General features: G+C 49.6%; 1 protein-coding gene across 7 annotated transcripts in view; it reads left to right on the forward strand.

Moving 5' to 3' along the window:
• APLP2 (amyloid beta precursor like protein 2) overlaps positions 1-22,876 on the forward strand; it is a 70,200-nt gene extending 47,324 nt beyond the window's left edge. The window contains exons 4-19 of one of the 7 annotated variants that reach the window (XM_082626511.1): positions 136-248; positions 1,030-1,244; positions 1,620-1,810; positions 2,919-3,086; positions 6,316-6,446; positions 7,328-7,402; positions 8,758-8,916; positions 9,604-9,732; positions 12,662-12,761; positions 14,259-14,411; positions 16,246-16,281; positions 19,022-19,107; positions 19,836-19,910; positions 20,233-20,388; positions 21,424-21,529; positions 22,113-22,876. In XM_082626511.1, the coding sequence (XP_082482637.1) occupies positions 136-248; positions 1,030-1,244; positions 1,620-1,810; positions 2,919-3,086; positions 6,316-6,446; positions 7,328-7,402; positions 8,758-8,916; positions 9,604-9,732; positions 12,662-12,761; positions 14,259-14,411; positions 16,246-16,281; positions 19,022-19,107; positions 19,836-19,910; positions 20,233-20,388; positions 21,424-21,525 (1,889 nt within the window). In that variant the 3' untranslated portion in view covers positions 21,526-21,529; positions 22,113-22,876. Of the gene's footprint in view, positions 1-135; positions 249-1,029; positions 1,245-1,619; positions 1,811-2,918; positions 3,087-6,315; positions 6,447-7,327; positions 7,403-8,757; positions 8,917-9,603; positions 9,733-12,661; positions 12,762-14,258; positions 14,412-16,245; positions 16,282-16,392; positions 16,638-19,021; positions 19,108-19,835; positions 19,911-20,232; positions 20,389-21,423 lie in introns of those variants that run through there. The other 6 variants (XM_082626512.1, XM_082626510.1, XM_082626513.1 and 3 more) reach the window with 6 other exon arrangements.
• The last annotated feature ends 3,857 nt before the right edge of the window (positions 22,877-26,733 follow it).

Genomic DNA, 26,733 nt, shown 5'->3' on the forward strand with positions numbered 1-26,733 from the left:
CACATCAGCTTATATGCATTAGAGACTGCTCCTGTCTGCACGTGTCTGTGTGACCGTCACGGTAACCTGCAGTCAGGGTTGTTTCCACCTTGAATCATGATCAGATTTGCTTCTGACAAAGCTTCTCTTTTCCAGTGGGCGAGTTTGTAAGTGATGTTCTGCTAGTTCCAGAGAAGTGCCAGTTTTTCCACAAGGAGCGGATGGAAGTGTGCGAGAATCACCCGCACTGGCACACTGTGGTCAGAGAGGTAAAGGAGTGGATGGAAAAAGTCGAGGGTTGTTTTTTAGGAAAGTGGTATTTTTTCTCGACACCTTACCATAATTTTAAATTAATTTTCTCTCTCTTTATCTCATCAAAGTTTACAATTACTTGTATCTTTTAAATTAAAACTATTTGGGAGAAGAACAGATATTTTTGTAAGGAAGTACAGTATTAACAGTTCAGCCCCTGAAGTCAAGGACATGAAAAAGGTCATTAAGTAAGGATTCTGCCGGCAGGGCCCCCAGCAAGGCCGCCCAAACCCTAAGGCGTGTGTGGGAATAGCCAGTTTTAGAAAATCTGTGTCTGGACAAGCATGCTGACAGGCTTAGATATCATTTCATTCTGCCCGTGGGGAGAATGACCCTTTCTTAGCTTGTCCTCTGAGTTAAGTTGGTTTTCCAGCCAGTTGCCTTTCTTTTGTCTAGTTCTGAAGTAATTCTGAATTCCTCACCAATTAGGAGTGTATGTTACCATTGACCACCATTAACCAGAGTCGATAATTACTAAAAGAAACCTTCTTTCCTTAATTTTATTCCAACTTTGGGCTTTCATTGGTTTTAGCCCAGATGATGTTTCCCCATTGCAAATTAAGCAAAATTTGTAACTCTTAAAATAGCAGGGTCGCAACTTTTTGGCCAAAAATTTATGTGTCCGTGAGAAAGGGTAACGTTGTGATTTGGTAAGGGTTTCTTTTGGATAAAGCTAGGGATCGGGGGTCTTTGACCACACTTGCTGTGTTCTGATGTTGGTCTGTGGGTTTCCCTCAGGCCTGCCTGACTCAGGGAATGACCTTGTACAGCTATGGCATGCTGCTCCCCTGTGGGGTGGACCAGTTCCACGGCACCGAGTATGTGTGCTGCCCTCAGACAAAGATTGTTGAATCTGCTGTGTCAAAAGAAGAGGAGGAGGAGGAGGATGAAGAGGAGGATGAAGAGGAGGATGAAGAGGAGGATGAAGAGGAGGACTACGATATTTATAAAAGGTAACCTCCTGTCCGGAGCCTGCGGATGGCCCTGGCTGCCGGTCCCTGGCTTCCGGGTGAAGCGGGCATTGCCCGTTCCTGCCAGAGCTGGGCCAGCACATCTCACTTGGGCCGTGGCTGAGCCCAGGCACGCCAGTGGCCTTCAGCTGCGTGTCATCCCGGCCACGTGCCTTTCTGCAGGTTAGCCCAGTCCCTGCTGCCTGGCGGTCCCCTTCTGCCGAGGTGGCCGGGCTGAGGGCTTTAGCGGCACAGCTCGCCATGGGCTGAGCTTATTTCCTGCCTCTGTCTTTGTGTTTCAGAACAGGGAAGGGACTCATTGTTGTGCTCTGTGCATAGCAACTGGTATTAACCTTCCTTTTTTATTGTGACCTTTAGTGAATTTCCTACCGAAGCAGATTTGGAAGACTTCACAGAAGCAGCTGTGGACGAGGATGAGGAGGAAGTGGTGGAAGATCGCAATTACTACTACAACACCTTCAAGGGAGATGACCGCAACGAGGAGAGCCCGACCGAGCCCAGCAGCGATGGGACCGCTGCAGAGAAGGAGGTCTCGCACGGCGTCAGAGGTAACCCCACGGAGAGCCGCCGCGGCTGTAAAATCCACCTGGCAGTTATTTACTTAGAATTTGTTAATATTCTTTAATTTGCCTAGAGACTGCTTTCCTCACAGGTAAGTCACAGGAGGGTGGCTTCATGCCCCGAAGGTGAGGTCAGCTCTGGGCACTGCAGGGTCTGGCAGTTGACAGATTTTAATCAGGAAACTAAGCTTTGCATTGTAAGGACTTAACTAGAGAATCAGAGAGACCACTGTGGTCTGCCCTCGGGCAGGATTCTTCCACATTCAGCCGGAAATGTTCTCTCCTGAGGGGGATCCCCTTCCTCAGTAACTGCTAAAGCCCCGACCTTGCGGAGTGGAAGTCACTGCCTTGGTTCCTTTCCTGAGTGTGTTCCCATCTGTAGGCTGCGCTGTTTGTCCATCAGAAAGAGGTTTGCAGCTGGGAGGGTGGAATTTGATGACCTACTGGTAAGGGATCAGGGCCAGCAGAGTTTTCATTTCACCATTAAAAAAAAAAAAAAGTTGCGACAGTTCTAGACCATTTTATGTGCAGCCTCCTGCTGATAGTATATTCGAAACCAATTAAGATCTGAAGAATTATTCAGGGTTCAACCAGGAGCAGGTGACTTAATGAGTCTAGAAGTTTGTGATTCACCCTGGAGAGCATAAAACGTACACTCGTCCTTTCCAGGGGCCTAAGTAGTGTTTACGATGGTTACCGCCACTGAAACAGCCTCTGCACCTGCACTGTCTCCTTCTGCCCTTGACACCCCCGAGATGGCCAAGCCAGGCAGCTGTCCCCACTTCACAGATTAGAAGCGTGAGGCTCCTCCGTGTCAGCCCTGCCCCGCTCTAGACTCTGGACAGTGCAGAAAGCACCAGTCCATATTCTCAGGGCCTAAGGGTCTCTCTTGCATCAGGAAGGAAAACGACCACACCCTCAGGGTTGGCTGGCAGGAGTTGGCAACTTCGTTGGCCTGGGCGCCAGGTGCTGCCCCATCTTGGCCTTCACTGACGTTAAGCGTCGCCTGGTCCTTCTCCCCTTGCTGGCCTGTAGCTTTGTGAACCTCTGGAGCTGCTGCCCGGAGCCTGCTGACATTCTGACCGTTTCCACACAGCTGTCTGCTCCCAGGAGGCGCTGACGGGGCCCTGCCGGGCCGTGATGCCCCGGTGGTACTTCGACCTCTCCAAGGGGAAGTGCGTGCGCTTTATATATGGCGGCTGCGGCGGCAACAGGAACAATTTTGAGTCTGAGGAGTATTGTATGGCTGTGTGTAAAGTGATGAGTAAGTCCCGCCGCCCTGGCTGTGCAGCTCCATCCCGTCCAGCGTTCTGTCCCCCGGTGTCCTCGTGACCGCGTCTGTGTGGTGCTCCCTGCCCACTCGGTGTTCGCTGTTGGTCGTCTGCTCTTCTCTCTGTGCTTTCTAGATCTAGCTTTGCTTTCCTGTCGGCAGTTGTCAGCTCAGTTTTCCGTGTCCTGTGCTCGCCGTGGGCCCGTGGAGGTGGAGGTGGTGGTGGAGGTGATGGTGGTGGAGGAGGAGGTGATGGTGATGGTGGAGGTGGAGGAGGTGATGGTGATGGTGGTGGTGGAGGTGATGATGGTGGAGGAGGTGATGGTGGTGGAGATGATGGTGATGGAGGTGATGGTGGAGGAGGTGGAGGTGATGGTGGTGGTGGAGGTGATGGTGGTGGAGGTGATGGTGGAGGTGGTGGAGGTGATGATGGTGATGGTGGAGGTGATAGAGGTGATGGAGGTGGTGACAGCGGTGATAATGGCAGCAGTGATGGCGGAGGAGGTGGCGCTCCCTCCCTGCCACAGGGGAGAGCCCGGGGCCTGCCCTTGCTCCTCCGGAGCCTCCGTGTTGGTTGGGTTGGGAAGGCGGCCCTGCCCTCCTCGGTCGAGGCTGAAACGCACGAAGGACAAGCAGACGGGTCGTGAGTTCTGCACATCTTGTGTCCAGGCTTTTATTTCTCAGTCTTGTCTTGAGCGACCCTGTGCCGAGCCCCCATGATGCACACTAGCTAAGGGGGTCACCCGCTCTCCAAAGAGGTGACAATAAGGACACTTCAGGGAGCCGAGAACATTGAACATCTGCTATATGCACTCCAGGGAGCGTGCTCTGCAGCCAAGTGGTAGTGACTCCGTTTCCCCAGTATTCTGGCAGCACTGGATCAGGCCGAGCTTCAGGAGTTTTAGTTTACGTGTTCTTTGGTCACAAAGAAATTCAGCGTTCAGTTGAGTCAGGTTTACTTCGATGTCGGTAGGTTGCCTTTCTTCATGGTTCCCCCGTTTCCTGTTTAAGACCCTCTTTCTCGTCTGGAGCACTTCTGACCCGTGTGTAGGAAAACCCTCTGGCTAGGCAGACCCTTCTTCATCCTGATTCTGGAATTCATTAGAATAATGAGCTGTGCTGCCATTCCTGGTATTTGCTCTAAAGATTTTTGGCTGTAGCTTCTGACGGTTTTTCGTTCATATACCATCTTGTTCCCTCTTTCCTTCCCCAACCAAAAGACTTTTTAAATCCTAATATGATATGGTTTACTTTTAGTGCTTCCACTCCAGCTGCTGCTTTGTGAACTTTTTATTTGAAATGATTGAAAAGATGAGAAAACAAATGAGCCCTTAGGGAACGTTGGTGGCAGAAACTTTTTTATTTAGGAAAGATGGAGACAGAAATTATTGTGATACTTCCTGCTTTGTAAAACTTCTTAAACTAAGGGGCAACAAAACGCTGTTTGGGGTCAAAGCCTGAGGAATCTGGGTCGTTAAAGATCTCTCTGAATATGGAGGTGCAGTCTTTACCCAGAGGATCAGGTGGACAGTGTCGTAAGACACTGGGTACTGGCAGATTGCTGGAGCGTGAACAGTTGCGAAGCCTGCAAGATCATGCTTCCTGACAGGTCATGTGCCTGGGGCCCGGCTGGAGGCCTTCGGAGCCTAGAAGCGTCACTGCTCCTGTGGGCAAGTTTGCTTCTCTCCTTGAAGGGGACTGAGGCCTGCGCATTTCTGGCTTCCTGAGCTGGTGGCTTGCACACAGAGGGATGTGGTTCGAGGTTCGAGCCCATTGTGTCTTCAGAACCAAACCTCCAGACCTGCTGCCCCTTTGCCCTCGTGTTCTTGCGGGGGGGTGGGGGGGGGTGGGGCGGAGGCAGCTTGCGCTTGTATTACCTTCATCCGGCCCGGGGATATGAACCAAAGGCTCTGTCTCCAACACGTAAGCCTTTAAGCTGCAGACATGTGCTGCCAATGACGACGTGTTTGTTGGAACCAGTGGGCTTCAGTGCTTCAAAATTCTCCTGGCTGAGCTTTTGGGTATTGTGGAGAATGTGGTTTCTGAAGCTAGCTGTACATATTCTGATTTAGTTATAGTCTGAAAATTGGCTGTTGAGATCCTATTTAAATAAATGTAGGAGACAGATGTTCTTGACAAGACTTAAGCTATAGTTTCTAGGGTTAAAACTCAGTAAAAGAGGGTGAATGAAGACACCCCGATGTAAGGACTGCGGAGTGGCTGACTTACTTGTGGTCACACTCATCAGTTACACAGCTGGTCTCATGTTGTGTTAAAATTATGCAGTTCTGGAAACGGGGAGAATTTGTTTTTGAATTAAAATTCGTTGAACTTGGCCTTGGCTCTCAAGTGTGTCCCGATGGAGCAAGCTGTGTGAGCAGGTTGCCTGACATTCCTCCTTGGCCTGGGAAGTGTCCCCAGTGAGTTGGGGTAATGAGAGTTTCCACAGGTATTTCTTAAGAGGTAGACCTGTCATCTCAACCCTTCCTGGGTTAGGATAAGCTCCTTTGTGCAGATGCACGTCTGCCTGGGGCTGGTTGGAACTCAGGAACTTAGACTAGTGCGGAGTGTTTGTTCCCTGGGTGGTGGCCTGGTGGGGCCAGTGAGTGCCATGGATAGAAAAGCCCAAAGCATCTTCCCATTCATGGTAAGCCCTTGTCCAATACATTGCCCCTGCTGTGGGGCTGGGGCTGAAAGACCTCCAGTGGAACTGAAAACTAAGCAGCTGGAGCTGAAGCGTTTGGACTTTCTCTGCCCAGTCTGTGTGCAAAGAACATTCAGTTGAATCAGTTGCCCAAAGTGAGTTGTGACATAAAAATAGCCAGAGAAAAAGAGGAGACCTGAGCCCTGCAGTGCCTTTGCACGTCTGACTTCAGCCCTGTCTCTGGTCAGATGCTCTCAATAGGGTAGTTCTTGTTTAGGTTTTAAGGTTTCAAGAACTGAGGGAAGGTATAGAAGTGGTTTCCTTTTCTGCCCCTGAAGTCCTAAATAGATGCCTCACTGGTCCTGAAGGTACGGGGGGAGTGCGGACAGGCCTGGTGGCTGGATATTGGGTAAGGAAGATGGAGTGGAGTCCCAGCAGATGGGCGCACCCTGCCCTTGAGTGCGGTGCTGGACACGCCGGTCCCGTGTGCAGGCCCAGCCAGGCTTTGTTCCCTGAGCATCGTGCGACTTCAGCGTGGGGCTGACCCCTGGAGAGAACCCTCTGGTCACTTTGTTTCAGTTCCCCCAACTCCACTGCCAACCAATGATGTCGACGTGTATTTCGAGACCTCTGCAGATGACAATGAGCACGCGCGCTTCCAGAAGGCCAAGGAGCAGCTGGAAATCCGGCACCGAAACCGGATGGACAGGGTAAACCTCGGGCTCCCTTATCTTCGTGCTGTCAGGCATCAGCTAACTTGGGGCTCGTGGTTGAAGCAAAGGGGCGCCACCTCCCCAGGTTGTTGCGCTAACCGGGTTAGGACAGGTGAGGTGTGAGGGTGCAAGCTGGTCTGCCTTCTGGGCGAAGCTAGTGTCCGTTCCGCCGCCCCCCCCCCCCCCCCCCGCTATCTCCATGATGATGGAATTATCCTCTGAGTGCTTATCTGTCCCAGACTCTGCCGAGGAGCACTTCCTGTAAACATCATGTTCTGCTGCTTTTTCTTTGCCGTGAACTAGCTTTTTAAGTTTTTTTATTTTGAAGAAGGAAACTTTATATCAATACTGTAAGTAGAAAGCTAGTATCATTTACCATTAGAACAAGGTAACTAGAAAAATATATTGGATCAAAGCGAACAGTGTTAAAACATTCCAGCTAGCTACTGTTGCCTGCGTAGTTTCAGGGATGCTTTTTTTCCTTCAAGGAGTTATAAGTGCCAGAGCGACAGAGCACCAGAGGGCAACTTTCTCCTAGACTTACTTGGAAAGGTTGGAAAAAAAATTGAAAAGGGAATTTTTTGCTAGGTCTGGGTACCACCTAAAATCCCACACGTCCCCTGTGGTGGGCTTGTATGCTGGGAAATGCTTGCTTCTCTGTTTTATCCACATCAGTTCTGAGAAGCAGGTAGAAGAGCTGATGCCCTGCATCTTCTGAAGCAGCAGTTCTGGGACAAACCCTGAGCTCATGAGTTTGTGGGATGTGATTTCCGTGTGCGCTTTTCCACATTACATTCAGGGCTTGGCAGTGTTTTTAGAAAATGGGGGAATTGTTTCAGAGATGATTCTGGTTATAGTGGCTTTGACCTTTGTTCCAGGTGAAGAAGGAATGGGAAGAGGCTGAACTTCAAGCCAAGAACCTCCCCAAAGCAGAGAGGCAGACTCTCATTCAGGTGAGACGTGTCCTCCAGAGAGGGGCTCCCAGGCTGACCCTTTGGAGTACGGTCGGAGCCAGAGTCCCCACAAGTTAGAGTTTGACACCCCCTTTTGGTTGAGCGCTTATGTTACGAGGACATTTTCACTGGCCTGCTTTGTTTTTCACCTACCAACTGGCGTTCTCTAGAATTGCTCACCTACGGTGGAGGGAAACCAGAGCTCGGAGGAGAGCACACCTCACTCGTGCCTGGAAGTGACCGTAGCTCGGCTGTGTTTATTCTGCTTTCCTGGCAGAAGTCCTCGGGCATCTTCCTTCGTAGGCTGTGCCTTGTTTTCCGGCAGTACTGCAATACCGAATGCTTTTTTTTCTTCTTTCTTTTTTTCTTTTTTTGCGGACTTATTGAAAAGTCAAAAGGCAGAAAATAAATCTCTATCAGTTTCCCTTTAACTTTGGATTTAAGAATGTAATCAGACTCACAGCAGCTGCCTCCCTTTGACTAGAGGAGGTTGTTGACAGGAATTTACAGGACGATTTGGGATTCATAAAACTAGTTACATCTTAAGTCAGCTTGTGTTTATGTTTAGCTGAAATCTCTCTTCTCATGATGTTGATATTTTATCGGCTCACCTTTTTTTATCAGTAACCTAGAAAATCCGCGAATGTTAATTTCCACACAGCCAGTGCACCCTGTGCAGGGAGCTTTAGCTCAGCAGCCTTAAACCTGCCCGCAGACCTGGCCAGGCACCCCGCAGGGAGCTCGCCCTTCAGGACTTGGTGTGAATGGCTCGGCCTCACCTGCCACAGGACAGGACTGTGGTTTGGGGGCACCTTGCTGCAGTGTGGGAAGGACGGCCTTCCTTTCCTCGCGGTGCACACAGAGAGGCCAGGCCTGGGCTTGCGTGCTAGGGATTTCAGTTAGGGAGGTGCTGAGGAGCCCGTCCCATGCCCAGACATACATGCTCTCGTTAGATGGGGAAGTACAGTCGGCCCTTGAACCACAGTGGTTTGAATTGCGTGGGTCCCCTTACACGCAGATTGTTTTCAATGGTAAAGGCCACAGCACCGCACATGGGCGGTTGTCTGAATCCGTGGATGCGGAAACACGTGTACAGAGGCCCGACTGTAAGTTACACTGGGATCTTGGACCGCGGAGAGGATCGGTGCCCTTAACCCCTGCGATGTTCAAGGGTCACCTGTAAGTGTCCAGACGGAAGTCAGAGGAGGTGTTCTACGACCTCACCCCACTCCACACGACTCTGTGCCGCTTGCAGGGGCGCTGGGCGCAGAGAGGCACAGAGTGGGGTCTGACGCCGTGTGCGTTAGATGCCCGCAGGTGCGTGAACTCGATGTGGTTCCTGCTTTATGGTTTAGCATTTCCAAGCCATGGTGAAGGCGCTGGAGAAGGAGGCAGCCAGCGAGAAGCAGCAGCTGGTGGAGACGCACCTGGCGCGGGTGGAGGCCATGCTCAACGACCGCCGCCGGGTGGCGCTGGAGAACTACCTGGCGGCCCTGCAGTCCGACCCTCCGCGGGTGAGAATCGCTGAAGCAGCGAGTGTAGAACCGGTGCGAGCTCACATCGCGCTTGAGGGCCCGTGGGCCGCCTGTGGTGTAGACACGGCTTCCGCTGGAAAAGCAGAACCTCGGGGTGTTGGTTGGTAGTTCCCCAGTTATTGCATTTTTATAGTAGCCTTACTTTCAAAGAATAAAAACATGTCTTCCATGGACAAAGGCTTTTGAACCACTTCTATTCTAAATAAGTTAATTTATATCACAGCTCTTATCTGCCAGTGGTGTCCAACTTTATCCCTTAGCTCTAACTTGCCTTGCTCTGGGGGATGGAGAGGATCGAAAAGGAGGGTATTTGTAGCCTCCTTAAGCAAGTAAAGTCTTCTGGGTGACACAGGTCACCCTGTGCTTGTAATTAGGGTGGCAGGCGCCGAGCTCAGGAAAGGGGACAGACAGATGGGAGGAGGATGGTGGGCTAGAGGTTTTGGAAAATGCTGTCTGTTGAGGAGGCACTATAACTGTGGAACTTAGCTTTTGCTACTTAGAAGGGTAGCTTCTTGTTCCTTGGTAACTGAAAGCTCTTAAAGGTACAGCTTTCATTCCTGGGCCTCGCTGAGGCTGACTTTCTTAGTGAGTTTTTAAAGCTTCGTTTTCCTGCCTGTTTTCAGTTCCCTAGTCTCTGGACGTGAAAACCACTGTTCTCTCTTGTAGCCCCATCGCATTCTCCAAGCCTTGCGGCGCTACGTCCGCGCTGAGAACAAAGACCGCCTCCACACCATCCGTCATTACCAGCATGTGCTGGCTGTCGACCCTGAAAAGGCGGCCCAGATGAAGTCCCAGGTACACCAGACAGAGGAGAGACCACTCTGAACGGTGGTCAGGCAGCACAGATGGTCGTGCTTGTTGTTGTTAGTCCTCAGGAAATCATTTTGGATTTCCAAAGACAGTAGGTACAAGAGTTGGTTTTTGCAAAGGTACTATTTAAAAAATATCTTTTCCATACTTTTTAATATTAAGTATGTCCTACTTAAACTGTTCTTGAAGGTTTAGGAATGCATGATTATATTGAAGAAATCATTTGTATATCAGTTTATTTCTGGCTGAGGGTCCCACCAGAATTAATATTTGAAATCTCTTTCTAGGCAGATACATCAAGCACATCTTAAAAATTGGTCTCTTTTGTACAGTATAGTTTTTGTGTTTAGACACTTTACGTCCCTGGGTTTTGTCCCCTGCTGCGTCCTACTGGTCTTTGCAGTCATCTATAGAGGTTTGTTTCTGGACCTACTTTTCTAATTTCTGTTTTGACCATGTATTAACTTGAGTTTTACTGTCTTGTATTCGTAGAAATGAACTTGCCTCCAAGACCGCTAGCTTCCTTTAAAACAGTCTGCCTGTTAGTTTTCCTAGAGGGCCTTGTGATGCCATAACTGATCTGACTCTATTTCCTCCCATATTTTAAACCCAGCCCTGTGCTGCTTGTGGGGACCCAGCGTGCACAGGCTGGGAACCTGTCCCCTCCTGCCTCCTGTTGCCCCTGTGGTGTGATTTTAGGGGAACTTCGCAGAAGCCCTGGGGGGGCTCCCCTACGGCCCCATCTGCTGCCCAGTTCTGCTCCAGCATCTCACCACACATAGTTGAATCCTGTGTGCCCTTGAGCAGCTCACAGTTGTGTGGCATTAATTATGTTAACTGTGGAGATGGAGAAGAATTGTCCTTAATAATACAGAGCCCACATTAGCAGCTGGGTGTTCAGGGAATGAAAGAACTCAGTGTCCTAAAGCGTGGGAAGGGCATGGGTCTGGGCACCCCCGGGGCCTCTGCTGGGGGTCTGGAGCTAAGGCTCTGTTTGAAGCTGGATGGAGTAGAAGAGAAGGAGGAGAGGCCGGGAAGCTCAGGTGGGAAAAGCTTCCATCCTGACGGGGGTTAGAATTTTTCAGGTCTACCCGATTTTTTTTTTTTTTTTTTAAACGTAGGTCTTCCCTGGCGGTCCAGTGATTAAGACTCCACACTTCAGTGCAGGAGGCACAGGTTCAATACTGGTCGAGGGACTGAGATCTCACAGGCCGCATGGCACGGCCAAAAAATAAATAAATAAAGTTAAAATTAAAAAATGTAATCTTTTTTCAATTTTTTTTTTTTGTAGAAAATCTAGACTATTATGTAGTATTTTATAGAAAAAACAGCCTGTTTTGTATGGTGAGAAGAGAAGGAAAGGTGAGCCCTCGGTCAGTGTGTTCAATTAACCTGTGAGCCAGGATCAGGGTACCACCTGAGTGCCCTGGGAGGCGGAGCATCTTTACCACGTGATGTTTACTGTCTGCTCGGAGCCCGTAATGGTGGGGCAGCTTGGCCGCTGGATTACGCTAGCCTTTGGCCTGTTCCCTGTCCTGTTATGTAAACTCTAGAAAATACGTTGAGCCTCTTAGAACGTGTGCACTCGGTTTGAGGCGTGAGTGATGAGCTGCTGCTTCCCGCCCCACACTGCAGCTCCAGGCGGCCCTCAAAGACCCCGGCGCCCAGCATCCCACCCTGCGGTCTAGTCCTCGTGGGTGTAGGAACCGTCCTCTGCCAGGCTCCTTAATTCCTCTGACATGTGGCAGTGTCACCACTGCTGAGACTGGGGGGCTCACCGTTCCGTTTCCACTTGCATTTTTGTCTCCAAAGCACTCACTCTGGTGCTTTCCCATCAGTTTACTTGATTGAAAGCATGGCAAGTATAAAATTAAATTGCTTTCACCTTTGCTTTAACAGGTCAGCGAGACATCAATCTACAGTAAAAGCGTCTTTCCATTTAACTTTTTTTCATTTTGACCCTTCATGTTAATGGCTTCAAGCCCACATAATTAATCCATTGGCTCAGAGCGCCCTCTTTAGGAAGAGCTCGGTGGCTGCAGGTGTAGCCTGGTGGGATTAGCCTTCCTGAGGAGCTTCTGTGACGTACAGCCACGTGCTTCACAGTGTCATGGGGTGGATGTAGTCCAAATCTCCTTTCATTTCCACCCTGAAAGCCTCTCAAATTCAGTGACAAAAAAATTTATTTTAATAAAATTCAGTGACCCCTTTAATGACGTTTTTTCTTTTTTTTTTGGATGAACAACCTTGGAACTTCTGCATTCAGAAAAGGCAGTGAGCTATGTAAGACAGATGGTAGATATGCCTTCCTTATCACCCCATAAAAATCAGGTTTATTTATACTTCAGTGTGCAGTTTTGAAGGAAGAGCTAATTTAGTTAAATAGGAATAAACTAGTTCTGATGCTCTCAACTGTGATAATCATTTCAAGCAACTGCTTCGCTAAGCAAAATCCATGAATGGTCCCACCCCTCAAATCTACTTTCTAACCAATGATTTCATTCCCTTGTTACCTCATCTTGTCTGACCAGTGGTAAAAATTGACCAACTCATTTCCTCTTTCACTCAGAAGGACCTTACTGAGTGTCTGGCATTGTACAAATTTGGGTTCTTTTTTTATAGTACAGTTAGCAAGTGCCTCCTGTGAAAACCAAATCAGTACTTGGCTAAGGAAGTTTTAAAAATTTTCCCTTAACTTGGAGCACTCTCTGGATAAATCCTTAGATCACCGAGAGGTAATACACACATTCTTGTACTACGGTGGCCAGTAGACACGGGGAGGATTCATACTGCCCCCCTGACCAGCTGCTTTGCTGGACTCTGTAGAGAACATAGGTCTTTGCAGAAGAGTGTGGGTGTCAGGCTGGCCTGGCTGTTCTGGTGACAAGGCCTCTCCCCCATCCTGTGCTTGCAGGTGATGACACATCTCCACGTGATTGAAGAAAGAAGGAACCAGAGCCTTTCTCTGCTCTACAAAGTACCTTACGTGGCCCAAGAAATCCAAGAGGAAATTGGTGGGTGCTGACTGTTTGCATCAAGGTCAGGCGGGGCTTGTGCTCAGGAGTGATGGCGGTGCCAGAGGAGAGAAACAGGACAAGCGAGGCCACGAAGCCAGGCATTAGCGTGCCATGGGCTCAGAAGTCTGGGGCTCACGTGGCAGGACCAAGCCCTGGCTGGGAGCCACAGAGCCTTGAGTTTCATTGACCTTCACTCTGTTACCGGAAGAAAAATCTAGGGTGTGAATTTGCAAGGGACTGAGCGAGTGTCCCGTTACCCTTTCCCCCTTAATTGCTGGCGTATTTTAAGGCATCTGTTTATTCACGTTCTCACTCCTCCTCCCTCTTCTGGTCTTTCTCTTCTTCATTTATCCAACAAACGTTTGTTGTGTCTACTGTGTGGCACAGAGTAAAATGTGCACCAGTAGACAGACCTCCTGGAGGTCACATTTTAGGAGGAGGGAACGGTCAGGAAAACGAGTGTCCGTGGGGATGGGTGCTGTGCCAGAGGTGAAACGGGGGTGGGACGGGGAGGGTGCCTGGTGGTCAGGCTCCCTTGGGGGAAACCTGAGGTCTGAATGATAAGGAGGCGCCCTCCACACAGCGACCCCAGGGGGGAAACACTGAGCACAGGAAGCGACCACTGCAGAGACTGACGTTTGAATAGAGAGATTTTAGCAAAATCAAGGAGTTTGGATTTTATTCTAGGATAATTGAAAGCCCTTCGAGGGTTTTAAACCAGCAGGTGACTAGATCTGGAATATGTTTTTAAAAAATGTGAACTTTAAAAAACAATTACTAGACTGCTATGTTGAGAGTTGATGAAAATTGGAAACCACCCAGGAAGCAGTTGTAAAAATCCAAGAGAGAGGGGATGGCTGAGTGCACAGAGATGGGAATGGAGGAGATGGAGATGTGAGTGGTTCTGAGGACGTGTTTCAGAGGAAGGGTGAGCAGGATGCGCTGACGGGCTGGATGGGGCAGGGGGTTGAGAGAAAGAAAAGCATTGGCTCAGCTCCAGTTTCCCTGTGAGCAGCTGAGTGGGTGGTGAGGCTACATTTTGCTCAGGTGCTGCATTCTCTTTACCTGTTAAAATAGAAATTGCCCTCGGACATTAAGTGGAGGTGTGAAGTAGGCTACCAGGTGGATGAGCCAGAGGTCGGGGATGCAGGTGCAAGATACAGGTTTGGGACTCACGATCCGTGGATGGTATTTAAAACTGTGCCGTAGGAGGAAACCACTTACCCAGAGGGAGTTGATCGAGGAGAGAGGGGGCCCAGGATGCAGCCATGGGGTTCCCAGCGCCAAGGTTCTGCAGTCAGCAGAGTCAGGGGGCACACCCTCAGGAGAGAGGAGGGGGTCGTGCGTGGCCTGTGTCATGAGCTGGTGAGACGCCCCTTTAGGCAGAGCTCGCATCCCACCCATAATGACACGAATTAGCCCCATGCAGGCTATCCTGTGCCTAGAAACCAAATCCTTCTGAAAAGCTGGCTCCTGCGTGTCTGTCTTTGTCAGATGAGCTGCTTCAAGAACAGCGAGCAGACATGGACCAGTTCACCGCCTCCATCTCAGAGACCCCCGTGGACGTGCGGGTGAGCTCGGAGGAGAGCGACGAGGTCCTGCCGTTCCACCCGCTCCATCCCTTCCCATCCCTGCCTGAGAACGAAGGTGCGTGTGCGGTAACAGCCCAGCTTGGCAGCGGGGGCCAGGGGGCGGGGAAGAATGCAGTTAGAAAATTGAAGTCAGATCTGGGACGGGCTTGTGCTAGGGAGACTGTGTTCCTGGTGCAGGTCGAGCAGGGGAGGGGCCGGGATTCACCGAGCACCTGCCGCGTGCAGGCACCGAGTGGGGAGCCTTCAGTAACGTCGGGAGGTTTGTCCCATTTTATGGACAGTTTGCCTAAAGCCCACTGTTTGTCCTGGTCCCATCAGCTGCCTCCAGTGTGTGAGGCCTTCCACGTGGAAGCCCCTTTGCAGCTTAAATAGCACTTCCGTGTTCTAGGCTGTCATTATCTTTTCCGAACAGTCTGGTGAGGTAGGTGACGGGGGCTGCAGAGGTGACCTGACCCACTCGAGCGCGAGGCGGGCTGAGAAGCTGTCTCTCTGCCTCCTCCTGCGCAGGCGTGCTTTCTTCCATCCCCTGCCGGTTCTCGACGTCTGTAGGGATCTCCCAGAGCTCTGGGTCTGGGGGCTTTCCTGGTGGCGCAGTGGTTAAGAATCTGCCTGCCAGTGCAGGGGACACAGGTTTGAGCCCTAGTCCGGGAAGATCCCACATGCCGCGGAGCAACTAAGCCCGTGCGCCACTTCTACTGAGCCTGCGCTCGAGAGCCCGCGAGCCACAGCTACTGAGCCCATGCACTGCAACTACTGAAGCCTGCGCACCTGGAGCCCGTGCTCTGCAACAAGAGAAGCCACCGCAATGAGAAGCCCGCGCACCGCAAAGAAGAGTAGCCCCTGCTCGCTGCAACTAGAGAAATCCCGTGCGCAGCAACAAAGACCCAACGCAGCCAAAAACAAAAAAAAAGCTGTGGGTCTGCACCAGAAATAAACAAGCTGCTGAGCCCAGGCCCTGAGAGCAGGCTGTGGAATCAGTTCCTATTTATTTGCCTGCTGCTGTTGTGGCTGATGGTGGTGATGATAAAAATAGTGGCCACCGCTGTAGAGTCCTCCTCATACGCCAGCCTCGGCTAAGCACTGTGCGTGGATGCTCTCGTTTGTATTGTAATCCTCAAAATAACCCTCTGAGGTAGGGACTGGGAGCGTTCCCCATTTGGGGATCCAAGGTTTAAAGAGGTTCAGTGTCTGCCCAGGGTCACGTAGCTCGTAGGTGGAGAGTAAGGGTTTGAGCCTGAGCTGATGTGGTCCTGAGTCCTGGGCACATCCAGTGGTGCTGCTACGGAGGCCCGAGGAAGGGGGCGTCCAGCTTGGCCTCCAGACCCGAACACAAGTGCCTTCCTTCTAAACCAGCTCTCAGAGGTGCCGCCTCAGTACAGTTGACCCTGTGGTCGTGAAAGGGAATCCGAGGAAGGAGCCAGATACATAACGAGGTGCCAGTGCGCTCCCTAAGCTGCTCTTCCAGACCCCACCCGTGGGGCTGCAGGGTGGCCCCGCCTCCTCAGCTTGCTGGGATGGGGGCGCGTCGTGCTCGGACATTTGTGAACCAGGGCCTTGTCTCCTCAGAAAACCACAGCCAGTGCTAACTTGTGTTTTTGTTGCTTTCTAAGAAAGGTAACTTGGGGCTAAGCTAAATAACTTGGGACTCTCACAGAAGTTCCCCCCAAAGACCCAAGACCGCCTGCCGTCTCTCCCTTCCTCCCAGTCACGTGCTGTAGCTCTTCCCGCCGTTTGCTTGTGGGGCAGCTCAGGCCCAGTTTGTGAGGAAGAATATGCTTTTGTTCACAGTATAGGGAAAGTCAAGTCAAAGGTAGGAATTTTGAAAGAAGGGATTTTTTTCTTAATCTCCTCTTGTGCTGTTTTGTTTTTGTTGCTTTCCTTTCTGCTAGACACTCAGCCGGAAGTGTATCAGCCAGTGAAAACAGGTTGGTTTTGTCAAAGATGTACCCCCTAAGACCTTCATTCCTTTCACTTGCCCGGAAGTTTCACGCTCCGTTCCATTCCACCACCTGATGTTTTCCGCCTCATGCCTTCAGACATGGCTGTGGGAGGACCAGAGGAGCCTGACTCCCGGCACCCAGAACCCAGTGTCCGTGGGTTTGCTTACCCGGTGGCCATCCTGAGCTGCCCTTCTGGATGTCCAGAGAGTGCAGAGGAACACAGAGTAACCAAAGTAGAGCCTTCATAAATCCTTTTAAGCTGGGTAGACCTTAAAAGTATATCCAGCTTAAACAGGTTGGTTGCAAATTCCTAGGGTAAATAAAAACATGCTTATGGTCGGGTGGAGAGTCGTTTTATTTTACCTCTTTTTCTCTGCTGCTCCCACATACATCTTTTCCCTTTCTTCTTAGCTGTCCTCTGCCTTTTGTCCATGCCCGAGTGTCTGTTTCCAGCTGTCTCATGTCCCCCGAGATGTAGCGCCCCTCAGAACATAGTAGAAGCTGATGGATGAAACAGGTTGAGACAAGTGAACTCTTGCTGTAACGGGTCTCCACTTTTCAGCTGAAGTTAGCTGCGTGTGAGCACAGGCTGAAGGCTTGCACACTTGATCTTGTTTAACCACTGAACACACTGGAGGTAGAGTTATTAGCTCTCTTTGCCAGATAAGGCAGTTGGAGCAGCCTCAGAGTTCAGTCATGAGCTTAGGAACTGGAGGAACCAGAATCTGAACTCAGCTTCCTCCGTCTTCACAGACCGCAGTATAGCTGCCGCATTTCCGGGGCGGGGGGAGCGGGGGCCAGTCCAGCCTCCAGGGTCATCGTGAACAAGGGCACACGTTCTCGGACTGACCGGGCTGCCTCGTGCCGTGCCTGGCTGAGGGTTTGGCAGTCGTGTGTGTGCTGCTTCTCAGGACACGAGGTTGTGAGCTGCCTGCAGAAGTCACTCGTGTGCACGTGCTTTGTTTTATTCTACTTGGGTATGCCTCTTCATCGCTGTGTGGACGTTCCTCTGGGCGGCACCTCTTGGATATGATTAGGTGAAGTTGAATTTTCTGAAAGATTAACTTGTCCTTATGCTTCAACTGTTATTCGTTGGAATAGTTTAAACATTAACGTTTGGTCTGTTAAATTCCCTTGTTTATTCATTCTATAAAACCAAAGTGCTTTGGGTCGGTGTTCAAGAAACATGAGGGTCGTACCACCAAACAAAGTGTCAGGAGAGTCTGAGCACTGGTAGTAGGACTTTAAATTGGTTGGTTCAGTGCCACATTATTTTTTAGATAGGATCCTGCCCTAGGGCCTTTGAAATTCTAAGGAGGAGGAGAGAGAGAGATGGAAGGAGTGCAGAGCTCGAATTTATTAGGCTTGGTCCCGAGCATGCTGCTGAGAGAGAGCCCTCTTTCTCAAATAGCTGAAACGCAGTGTTGCCGTTTCATTGACATTTTGGGACTACAAAAGCCGGCCCTGGTTTAACTCGCCCTAGAATCCAGTTGTGAAACTCTTCTTTAACATGAAAGCTCTGGAGAAAAGGCCGCCTCGTTTCTGGCTGCATCCTAATGAGTTAAGCGTTAGCTGGCCTGGGGGTTCAGCAGCTGCAGTACGTTACTAGCGGCTCTGGGTCCAGAACGAGTCTGGCCGTGAGCTGGAGAGCTTTGCTGCGGCTGGGTCTCTGGCAGCCTGGGACAGCGGTGCTTTGCAAATAAATACCCGTGTCGGCATCTTACTCACTTACGGGTGGTCACCTTAGAGTGCCGAGTATGCCGCCAGGTTGATCTATTTATAAAAGGCTCGAAGCACGGGCGTCTAGGTAGCACTGTATATAATATTATTAACATGGCACTGGCGGGAGAGCTAGAAGTCACGTGCTTTGGGACTAAAAATAGAGAAGATTGCACCTCGCTTTTCCTCTCCCTGGGTTTGTGCTGCGCCTGTAAACGCCGTCGTCAGGAGTGCCGCGCACAGGTGATGCAACATCTGACCTTGACAAGAGACTGTTGCCATTCTTGCTCTGTTTATGGAAAGGTACCATCCAGCCTGGTGTTCGGATTCCCCCCATGTAGGGAATGCTTCCTTCCTGTTCATTCTGTCATAACCACTGAGGATGTGACTGTCCGATAAGCCCCGGGAGGGTGACATCCTAGTGAGAGACACAGAAGAAAATCAATAATTACAAACAGTGGCTCTAAGTACTATAACCTGGGAATGTCTCCCAAAAAGAGCCGCAGCTTGAAGGACAAATAGGAAGGATATAAGGTCAGGGAGGGTATTTCAGGCAGAAAGAACTGCCTGTGGCATAAAAGATGGTGCTTGAGGCAGGCACGCAGGTTCGCTGCTGCTGTGACAGTTCTTCCACTCAGAGAAGTGTCAGAGGAGTGAGTTGAGGGGTCGTGGGTGCTTGGTAATATCACAGGGTGGGTCACGGGTTTTTTGATGCTGGAATGCCTTTGGATCCAGCTTCTATTTATAGTACGAAAGGTGTCCTCTCCTGAAGGCTTGCAGAGTGAGCACAGTGCGCTCTCCTTCTCCATGACACCCATTGGTCCCGCGTCACTCACCCCTGTGGAGCACAGCGCATCCTCCCAAATGGGAGCAAGTACCATATCGAGAAAGGGGAGGGGGCATGTGGTGAGGGCTCCCTGGCCCTCCGGAGGGAGTTGGCTGCTTCTGTGAGGTTGGCGCGAGGTCAGCCTATCCCAGGAAACTCAGGTGCGCTCTGTCCACACAGGCTCTGCACTGGGAGAGCAGGAAGGAAGACTGATCGGGGCCGAGGAGAAAGTGATTAACAGTAAGAAGAAAGTGGATGAAAACATGGTGAGCCGTTTCTCCCTGCTCTGTGCCCGTGTTAACTCTGAAAATAATTAGAGTGCGTCGCATTGCTTTAGATGCTTCCCAGATGGACCTCCACGTGTCCGTTTCCATAGGCTGGCAGATGGGCAGGCTCTGACTGCTCCCACAGATGCGCTGTATTGTTTAGCGTCTGGGTGTGAATAGAGGATTATTTTTCAGCAGTAGCTCATCTCTTGCTATACCGTGGAAAATATATCTGCAACTAAAGGTATGAATAAAATATGAGGGGCCATTTCAAATGAGTAGAGATTTAATAACTTGAAAATGGAATAGAGTTGAATTTGGTTCTTACACTGCCTGAGGTTTATACCACCTATTAATTATTCATCTAGCATTTTTATCACTTACATTCCTGGATTATCTTTAACTGAATTTGATATTTAAACGTGGCTGCTTGGTAATCTGTGCTGAAACATCTCCACAAGGGTTACCTAAAGGAAAACGCAGGTGACAACCCTTAAAAGACCAACTGCCGTACAGTAGTTTTGCACCCGCACCTGCTCCTTTGTTCAGGAGTTTGGCGAGCGGACTTAGGTGAATGGCGCAGAGCTGATGGGTTAGTGGGTGTCCATCAGGCGCCTGCTTCCCTCCACCAAATGGTAAATGGAGGGGACGAGAAGCAGTTACACACTAAAATTGCCCTCCCTCCCAGTTGGTGACATTCTCACCGCGCCCCCCCCCCCCCGTTTCAGGTCATTGACGAGACCCTGGACGTGAAGGAAATGATTCTCAACGCCGAGAGAGTCGGAGGCCTCGAGGAGGGGCCGGTATGTGTCCCGCTCCAAAACCTGATGGCAGGTCCCACACCAGCCTTGGCCATTTTCTCTCCCTCCTGGGAGCACCTTGTGCTATCTTAAGCTATCAAAGGTCCCTCGTCCCCCATGTCCCCTGTGCTTTCGGATAAGAAAGCTCAAGTTCGAATCTCCATGGAGATTGCAAAAGGTGGGGACTCCCCCGACCTGGACGACCACCTGGATGGCAGGGTCCAGGCGCCCCCTTGGGGTTTTGGAGGCGCGACTGAAGGCTCACGGCCTCCCCCGCTGCTTGTCGTCTCTCACACCTTGTCGCACGTCTGTTTCGTTACGTTAGGAATCCGTGGGACCCCTGCGGGAGGACTTCAGTCTGAGCAGCAGCGCCCTCATCGGTCTGCTGGTCATTGCGGTGGCCATCGCCACGGTCATCGTCATCAGCCTGGTGATGCTGAGGAAGAGGCAGTATGGCACCATCAGCCATGGGATCGTGGAGGTGAGCCGTCGGGGGGCTGCAGAATTCGAGCGTCTTGACAGGCCACGCGTCAGTCAGAGGACTCTCTGGAGTATTAGGTCACGTCTCGGAAGTCAGCCTCGGCTGAGTCAGGTTGATCCTGTCGCAAGAGCCGCTGCCAACTCTTAACATTAATTTGGGCTTCGACCGTGAATGCGAGGAAAGCATAGGAGCATTTTGTGCTGCACAGGGTGAAAACGGTTTTCTCAGATTGTTTCCTTAGTGTTTCCTTTTTTTTCAGGTGCGTTATAGATGTTTGAGAATGAAGGACTGCTAATACTGTTTCTTTCTTTCTTTGTTATTAGTTTGCTCTTTTTTGACATGTTTTATAAGGAGAAAACCAGGTATATGGCAGTTCAGGCAACAATGGCAGTGTGAGTGAATTGATTCCTAAAAACATGAAATAGGAATAGACACTCTTCTTTTTCAATGGGGAGAAAAGCAACAGTAAATTCGGAAAGAGCCAGACCAGGCTGCTTCTCTTCCATCTTCTGCTCATTTGTGATTAGAACTGCTTACTTAGCACTTGTTTTTGGTGAGTGGTGGGAATGTCCACAGTGTCTTGATTCTAGAAAATGAATACAATAAAGAATAGAATCTGCTGGGGGAAATGAATGCACATGCGTGTGTCTTAGTTATCTGGCTTCACCTCCTGCTGCACACTGGCCTAGCTGTAGGGTTCCAGGGCTGGAGGGGACCTGAGGTCATCTGGTCCTGCTCCTTGGCCCTCGCCGAGGCTGCCCCGCAGAGAAGCGGCAGAGCTGAGACTTGTCACTGTGGTGCTGGGAGATTCAGCTCACTGTTTTCTCCAGCTTGGACTGGAGAAAGCGTGGACTCCAGCTTTCAGCAGCCTAGCCTCTCTGACCCTCTTCTTTTCTCTTTCCTCCTCCTGGGTCCTCACCGCCTGCTCTTGTTGGGTCCACCCCGTGGTCCCCGGGGATCGTACAGCTCAGGTCTGCTGATGCCCTGGGAAGTTCTCTTGGGCTCACGCAGTAACCCCCATCTTTCTTCCTGCAGGTCGACCCAATGCTCACCCCAGAAGAGCGTCACCTGAACAAGATGCAGAATCATGGTTACGAAAACCCAACCTACAAATACCTGGAGCAGATGCAGATTTAAGCAGGTGAAGCACGACACCCAGCTGGAGTGGGGGGGTGAGGCGGGCAGCAGACGTCCAGAGGTTTGTATCTACGACTGACCGACAGCTACTTCAGAGGATTTCATCTTACACTCAGACCTCCTGGATCATTAAGACTATAAAGTACTACTGTAGAATCACAATTTCCATTCTTTTTAAATGGGTGAAAAAATGTTAATATAACAATATATGATATATAAACCTTAAAAGAAGTGAAAAAATTATCTATTACAGATATTTGACTGATGTAGTTTTCTTTTTTAAATTAATCAGGAGTCCCACTTCTATCGTATTGTCTCACACATGCTCTCTGTAGAAATGGAAAATGTTGATTTTCAATGATAGACTGTACATGCTACATGCAGGCCGTTTGTTCCGGCCGCATTGTGTAAATCAGCTGTTTACGGCTCACTGTCCTGGTTTTTATTTTTTAAAAAAGGAGAGGCAGTATTCCTCATTTAAAGCTTTAAATGAGCTTTCAGAAAGTTGCTGAGAAACTAACTGAAATAAGGAGTCGTAATTGATCCTTAAAATACATCATGGCCCCCCTCTCAAAATTCCTTTGAAGGACCAGTTTCTTGGAAGTCTGGTGCGCCCACCACTGGGTACCTGGGTGTCTCCACACAAGTCCTGTCACCAAGGAGGCGCTCAAAGCAAGCATTTGAGTTCCAGCTTCTTTCAGCGAGCCTCGTGTGTACAGATTAGGGCCACTACTGCGTTCCTTCTGAATCCAGTTCTTCCACAGAAATTAGCCTGTAGTTTGTACATGACGTTCTTCCACTGTCCGCCGTTGAGTCACCGTAGCTTTTGACCGCTCACTTCTCTCCCGAGTAATGTCCAGATGTGCTGTTTTCCTCTTTGGGCATTTCCCACCCCCTCCGAAGGCACTGGTCTCCACCATCCCCACCGTTCACTGAGAGAAGACAGCAGGAGGAGGTGGCCGGCATCCTGGGGAGGATGCGGGAGGTTTGCTTTTCTCTGGAAGGTGGATGCTCCAGGCTGTACACAGAATGATCTGTAGACCCCATGGAAAGCTTTGAAGATTTTGTTTCCTTCCCATGAGTCTTTGTGATGCTTGTATAGTTGATGTTGACGCTCACAGCTGCTTCTTTTCCTTTTTTTTTTTTTTTTTTTTTAATTCTGAAGGTTCTGGTAACCTGTGGTGTATTTTTTTTCTATTTCCCTGTGACTGTTTCTTTTTCTTCTTCCTCCCCTTTACCCCATCCATGTCTCTTCCCACTATGCACAGGTAAACTTCACCTACAAACTCTTTAATCTGCTCTGTGGAGAATGTACAGAGTTTAAACACATCAATAAATACTTTAACTTCCACCAGGACTCCTTGTTTTATTGGCCTGGCATTACTCGCGGTGATGATGGCTTTAACCCTCCTGCCCTGGACAGTGGTGCTTCCTTCCCTGGAGGGTCTCTCACTGCACAGCAGAGGCAGGAATTGGTACAGGAAGCTGGACTCTTGGGCTTGAATTCTGTTTTTCATTTAAAAAATAAGAGGGAAAGTGCTTCAGCCTCAAAGCTGGTGGCTTTTATTGATCTCAGAGAACTGGTCTTTCATTATTTCTTTAATGATTTCCTCCACTGTGTTTTCTGTTTTCTAAAATTGTAATTGGCTAAACGTCGGACCTCCCTGATTGCTCCTTTTTCTTTAGTTTTAGTCTGTAATCTGGGTGATTGCTCTGCTTACCTTCAGCCTTTCTAGTGAATTTTGTAATTATATTTTTAAATTCCATAAGAGCTGCTTGCTTTATCTTTCTCTTTTTTGTGTGTGTGTGTGTCCACCGAATGGCATGCAGGATCTTAGTTTTCTGACCACGGATCGAACATGTTCCCCCCTGCAGTGGAAGTGTGCAGTCCTAACCACTGGACCACTGGGGAAGTCCCTGCTTGCTTTACCTTAATATTTCATATAACATTTCTTCTTTTTATGATGCCAAATCCATCTGAGTTTGTACATCAGGAATTTTTAAAGTTTTCTTCCTTCTCTAAATTAACTGTTTCCTTTTGAGCTATCGACGTCCTATAAATTCCTATAAACATGTAGTGATCATTTGATCAAATTTGAGAATGAATTACATGATTAGCTAAAAGAAATAAAATAAGTCAGAAAGTTAAGAATTTGGTGCAGCGAAATACAATTAATGTTTATTAATATGAGACTTTTCTTCCTGATTCTGGAAACAGTGAGTGGAGCTTGTGGCTGAATTTTTAGAGAAAGGTTTGCAGCCTCCATTTCTGAGTTTCTTAAATAAACTGCCACTGGTAGGCACTGTTTTTCTCGTTGATGGAGGCTTGTTTACCCCACGCCTGCTTTCAGCACTTCGTGCCTGGGGGTGGTTTTCACTGGTGATCTAACATCCGGCTACTTGTATGAGTAAATTCAGGGGCTAATCTCAAGAGTCCTCACTCTAGCTTACTGTGACGCTGATTTACAGTATATGGTGCAGTTAAGAGTCCCTTGCATATACATGCATACCTGTGTATAAGTGTACATGTATGTGCATATAGGGAATGTGCATTTTATGAGCCTCTGGCGAGGAAGCACCTTGGGACAAACCAGTTGAACAGGCTGGTTCTCTGTAGCGATCAGCACATCCCCATCTGCCCCTCCCTCCTGCACTGGCCTCACAACTTGCTGCCAGAAAGGTCGCGAAAAGGACGAAATTTCATTTTTTTGAAGCCAGTTTCTGCCAGTGTTCTAAAGAGTGTTTTCACTTGACCCTCTGCAATACCAGCTGGAAAATGTGGGTCTACATTCATTACGATTCAGTTCCAAACCTAACAGACCAGCTTTTTGTATGTTAGCGCCTGCCATCTGCTAGCTGCTTTGTACACAGCACCTCATTTAATTATCTGAACTTCAGAGCATGGCTGTTATTTTACAGAAAGCTGAGGTCCTCCGCCTGGTGAGGGATGAAGCAGAGACCCAAGCCCAACTGTCACTGTCCATCCCCTTGCTCCGTGTATGTCGGCCCTGGGAGACGGCCCAGGAGTCACTTCATAAGTGGCGCCTGTCAACCAGGACTCATCCAACTGGCCAACTCTTAGGACTGGTGTCCATTACCCACACCACTGTCAGTGGTGGGCCTCGGAGATGCCTGGGGCTGGTGACATAGCAGTGGGTTCCTTTACCCCGGTGGGGTCAGTACAAAGGGAGCTGAGGGTAGATCCGAACATCCTGGTGATTAGGTTGACCTGTCGCCCTTACCCTGGATTGATGGAGAGCTCTAGCTCTGTATCTGTAGATCTATAGACGCTATATGCAGATGTAAGTTTTTTAATTTTGAAAGGAAACGCATGTAAGGCAGGGACTGCAGGGCAGGCCTCACCTAGACCAGCTCCACCCTGCTCCCTGGCGGCACCTTCCCCGCACGGGGTCCTGAGAGAAACTCGTTCATCCCCTAGTTTCTGCCATGACTCAGCCTTGCCCTCTGGGGAACGTGGCCCTGCCCCCCTTGCTGGCAGCCTGCGGTGCCGCAGCTCCCTGCGGACTTCGGCGTGAGGTCATCCGACCTCCTGTCTGCTCAGTTACAAATCGGAACCTGGCAATCGAGGTCTGAGCCAGCCCAGGTGTCCTAGTAATCTCTGGTTTCAGTTGCCATGACGCTGATTCTCTGATTGAGGAGACACACTGGGACATGATGAGTCTCTAAGTTAATCTGGACAGTCCCCAGGGTCCCCTCCAGAGGAACGCACAGTCTGACGTGACTTGTTCGAAGTGGACACGGGCCAGATGGATGGAAGGAACCAGAAGGCCCTGTGGCACCCGCCCCCTGCCCCCCACCATTTCACAGCTGAAACAGCCACCAGCTCACATGTTCCTCAGCACAGAGCCAAAGTCTGGGACGTGCAGTGCTTTTCTGGGACAAAGGGTGAAGTGGTCCTTGTAAAACGGAGTCGGTGCCTTGCCTTGTTACCTAGAGTGAATAAGGGGAAAGGGTGTCTCTCCTGCCCTCTGTGGGCACTGGGTCTAGCAGGCCTTCACAATCGCAGTCTGCTGTGCTTTTCCTCAGGGAGTGGCCCAGGTATCCAGGGAAGGGGACAGGACCTAAGCAAATAAACAGCGTTTTTCTAGAATCCTTGAAATGGCTGGGGCAGGACTTCTTGAGGAATCTCGAGGCGTTCTCAGGCCAACTTCACCCAGGTCTGATTGAACTTAAAATGCTGGAGTCGGTGGCTCTTTCTGATTGGAGCAGCAACCTCCACGAGTAAAACCTTTTAAATTTGTGCCCTCTATAGAGAGTCATTTAAAAGCCGTATGCATGTACTATCATAAATGGAAATTTGGGAAGCATAAGAAAGATGACAGTTTTTTTCCAAATTTTACTTACTAAAGGTACAAAGCCTTTTGGGTCCAGTGAAATGTTACTCGTTTTAGTGCAAGCAAAGTGATTGCTGTCATTCTCTAACTAAAGTCCATAGTTCCTTCCGATTTCCTTAGTTTTTACCCAGTGTCCTTTTTCTGTCCCAGGATATCACGTATTTAGGTGTGCCTCTTTAGACTCCTCGACTGTAGAGCCTCCTCAGACTTACCCTGTTTTTGATGACGTTGAAGGTTTTGAGGCATACTGGTCAGTCCTCTACCAGGATTGGTTGGGTGTTCTCATGATAAGACCCTGGGATTATGTGTTACTGGGGAGGAAGACCACAGCCAAGTGCCGTGTTCATCACAGCATATCAAGGGGACAAGCTGTCACCATGATTGTCACTGTCCTTGTCGTCCTTGATAACCTGCCTGTGGTGTGTTTGTCAGTTTCTCCCCTGTGAAGTTTCTCTCCTCTCTCCTCTCTGGCAGGACATTGCTATGTGCCTAAGGAGTGGAGAGTTATGTTCCCTCACACCTTCTTATTTTTAAATTGTGTTCTAACACTTTGCAACTCAGCAATCAGAAAGCCAGGTTCTAAGGTCTGCTTGTTCCATTGTATTTCATGGCTATCAAAGCTGAAAGAGTTCTTGACTGTGGTGATGGTTTCAGGGGTGTGTAAGTCTGACGTGTGTCAAACTTATCAGATTGTACCTTTCTAATATGTGCAGTTTATTGTATGTCAATTATACCTCAATAAAGTTGTTTTTTTTTTTTTAAGCCGGAAGAGAAATTGCAAAAAACAGGCTGGAATGGGATAAGTCATACTAGACTGTGCCTGTTAACAGCACGATACTAAATTTCCAATCCT

This window comes from Mesoplodon mirus, assembly GCF_964341445.2.
Source record: "Mesoplodon mirus genome assembly, chromosome: 7".
NCBI lineage: Eukaryota > Metazoa > Chordata > Mammalia > Artiodactyla > Ziphiidae > Mesoplodon > Mesoplodon mirus.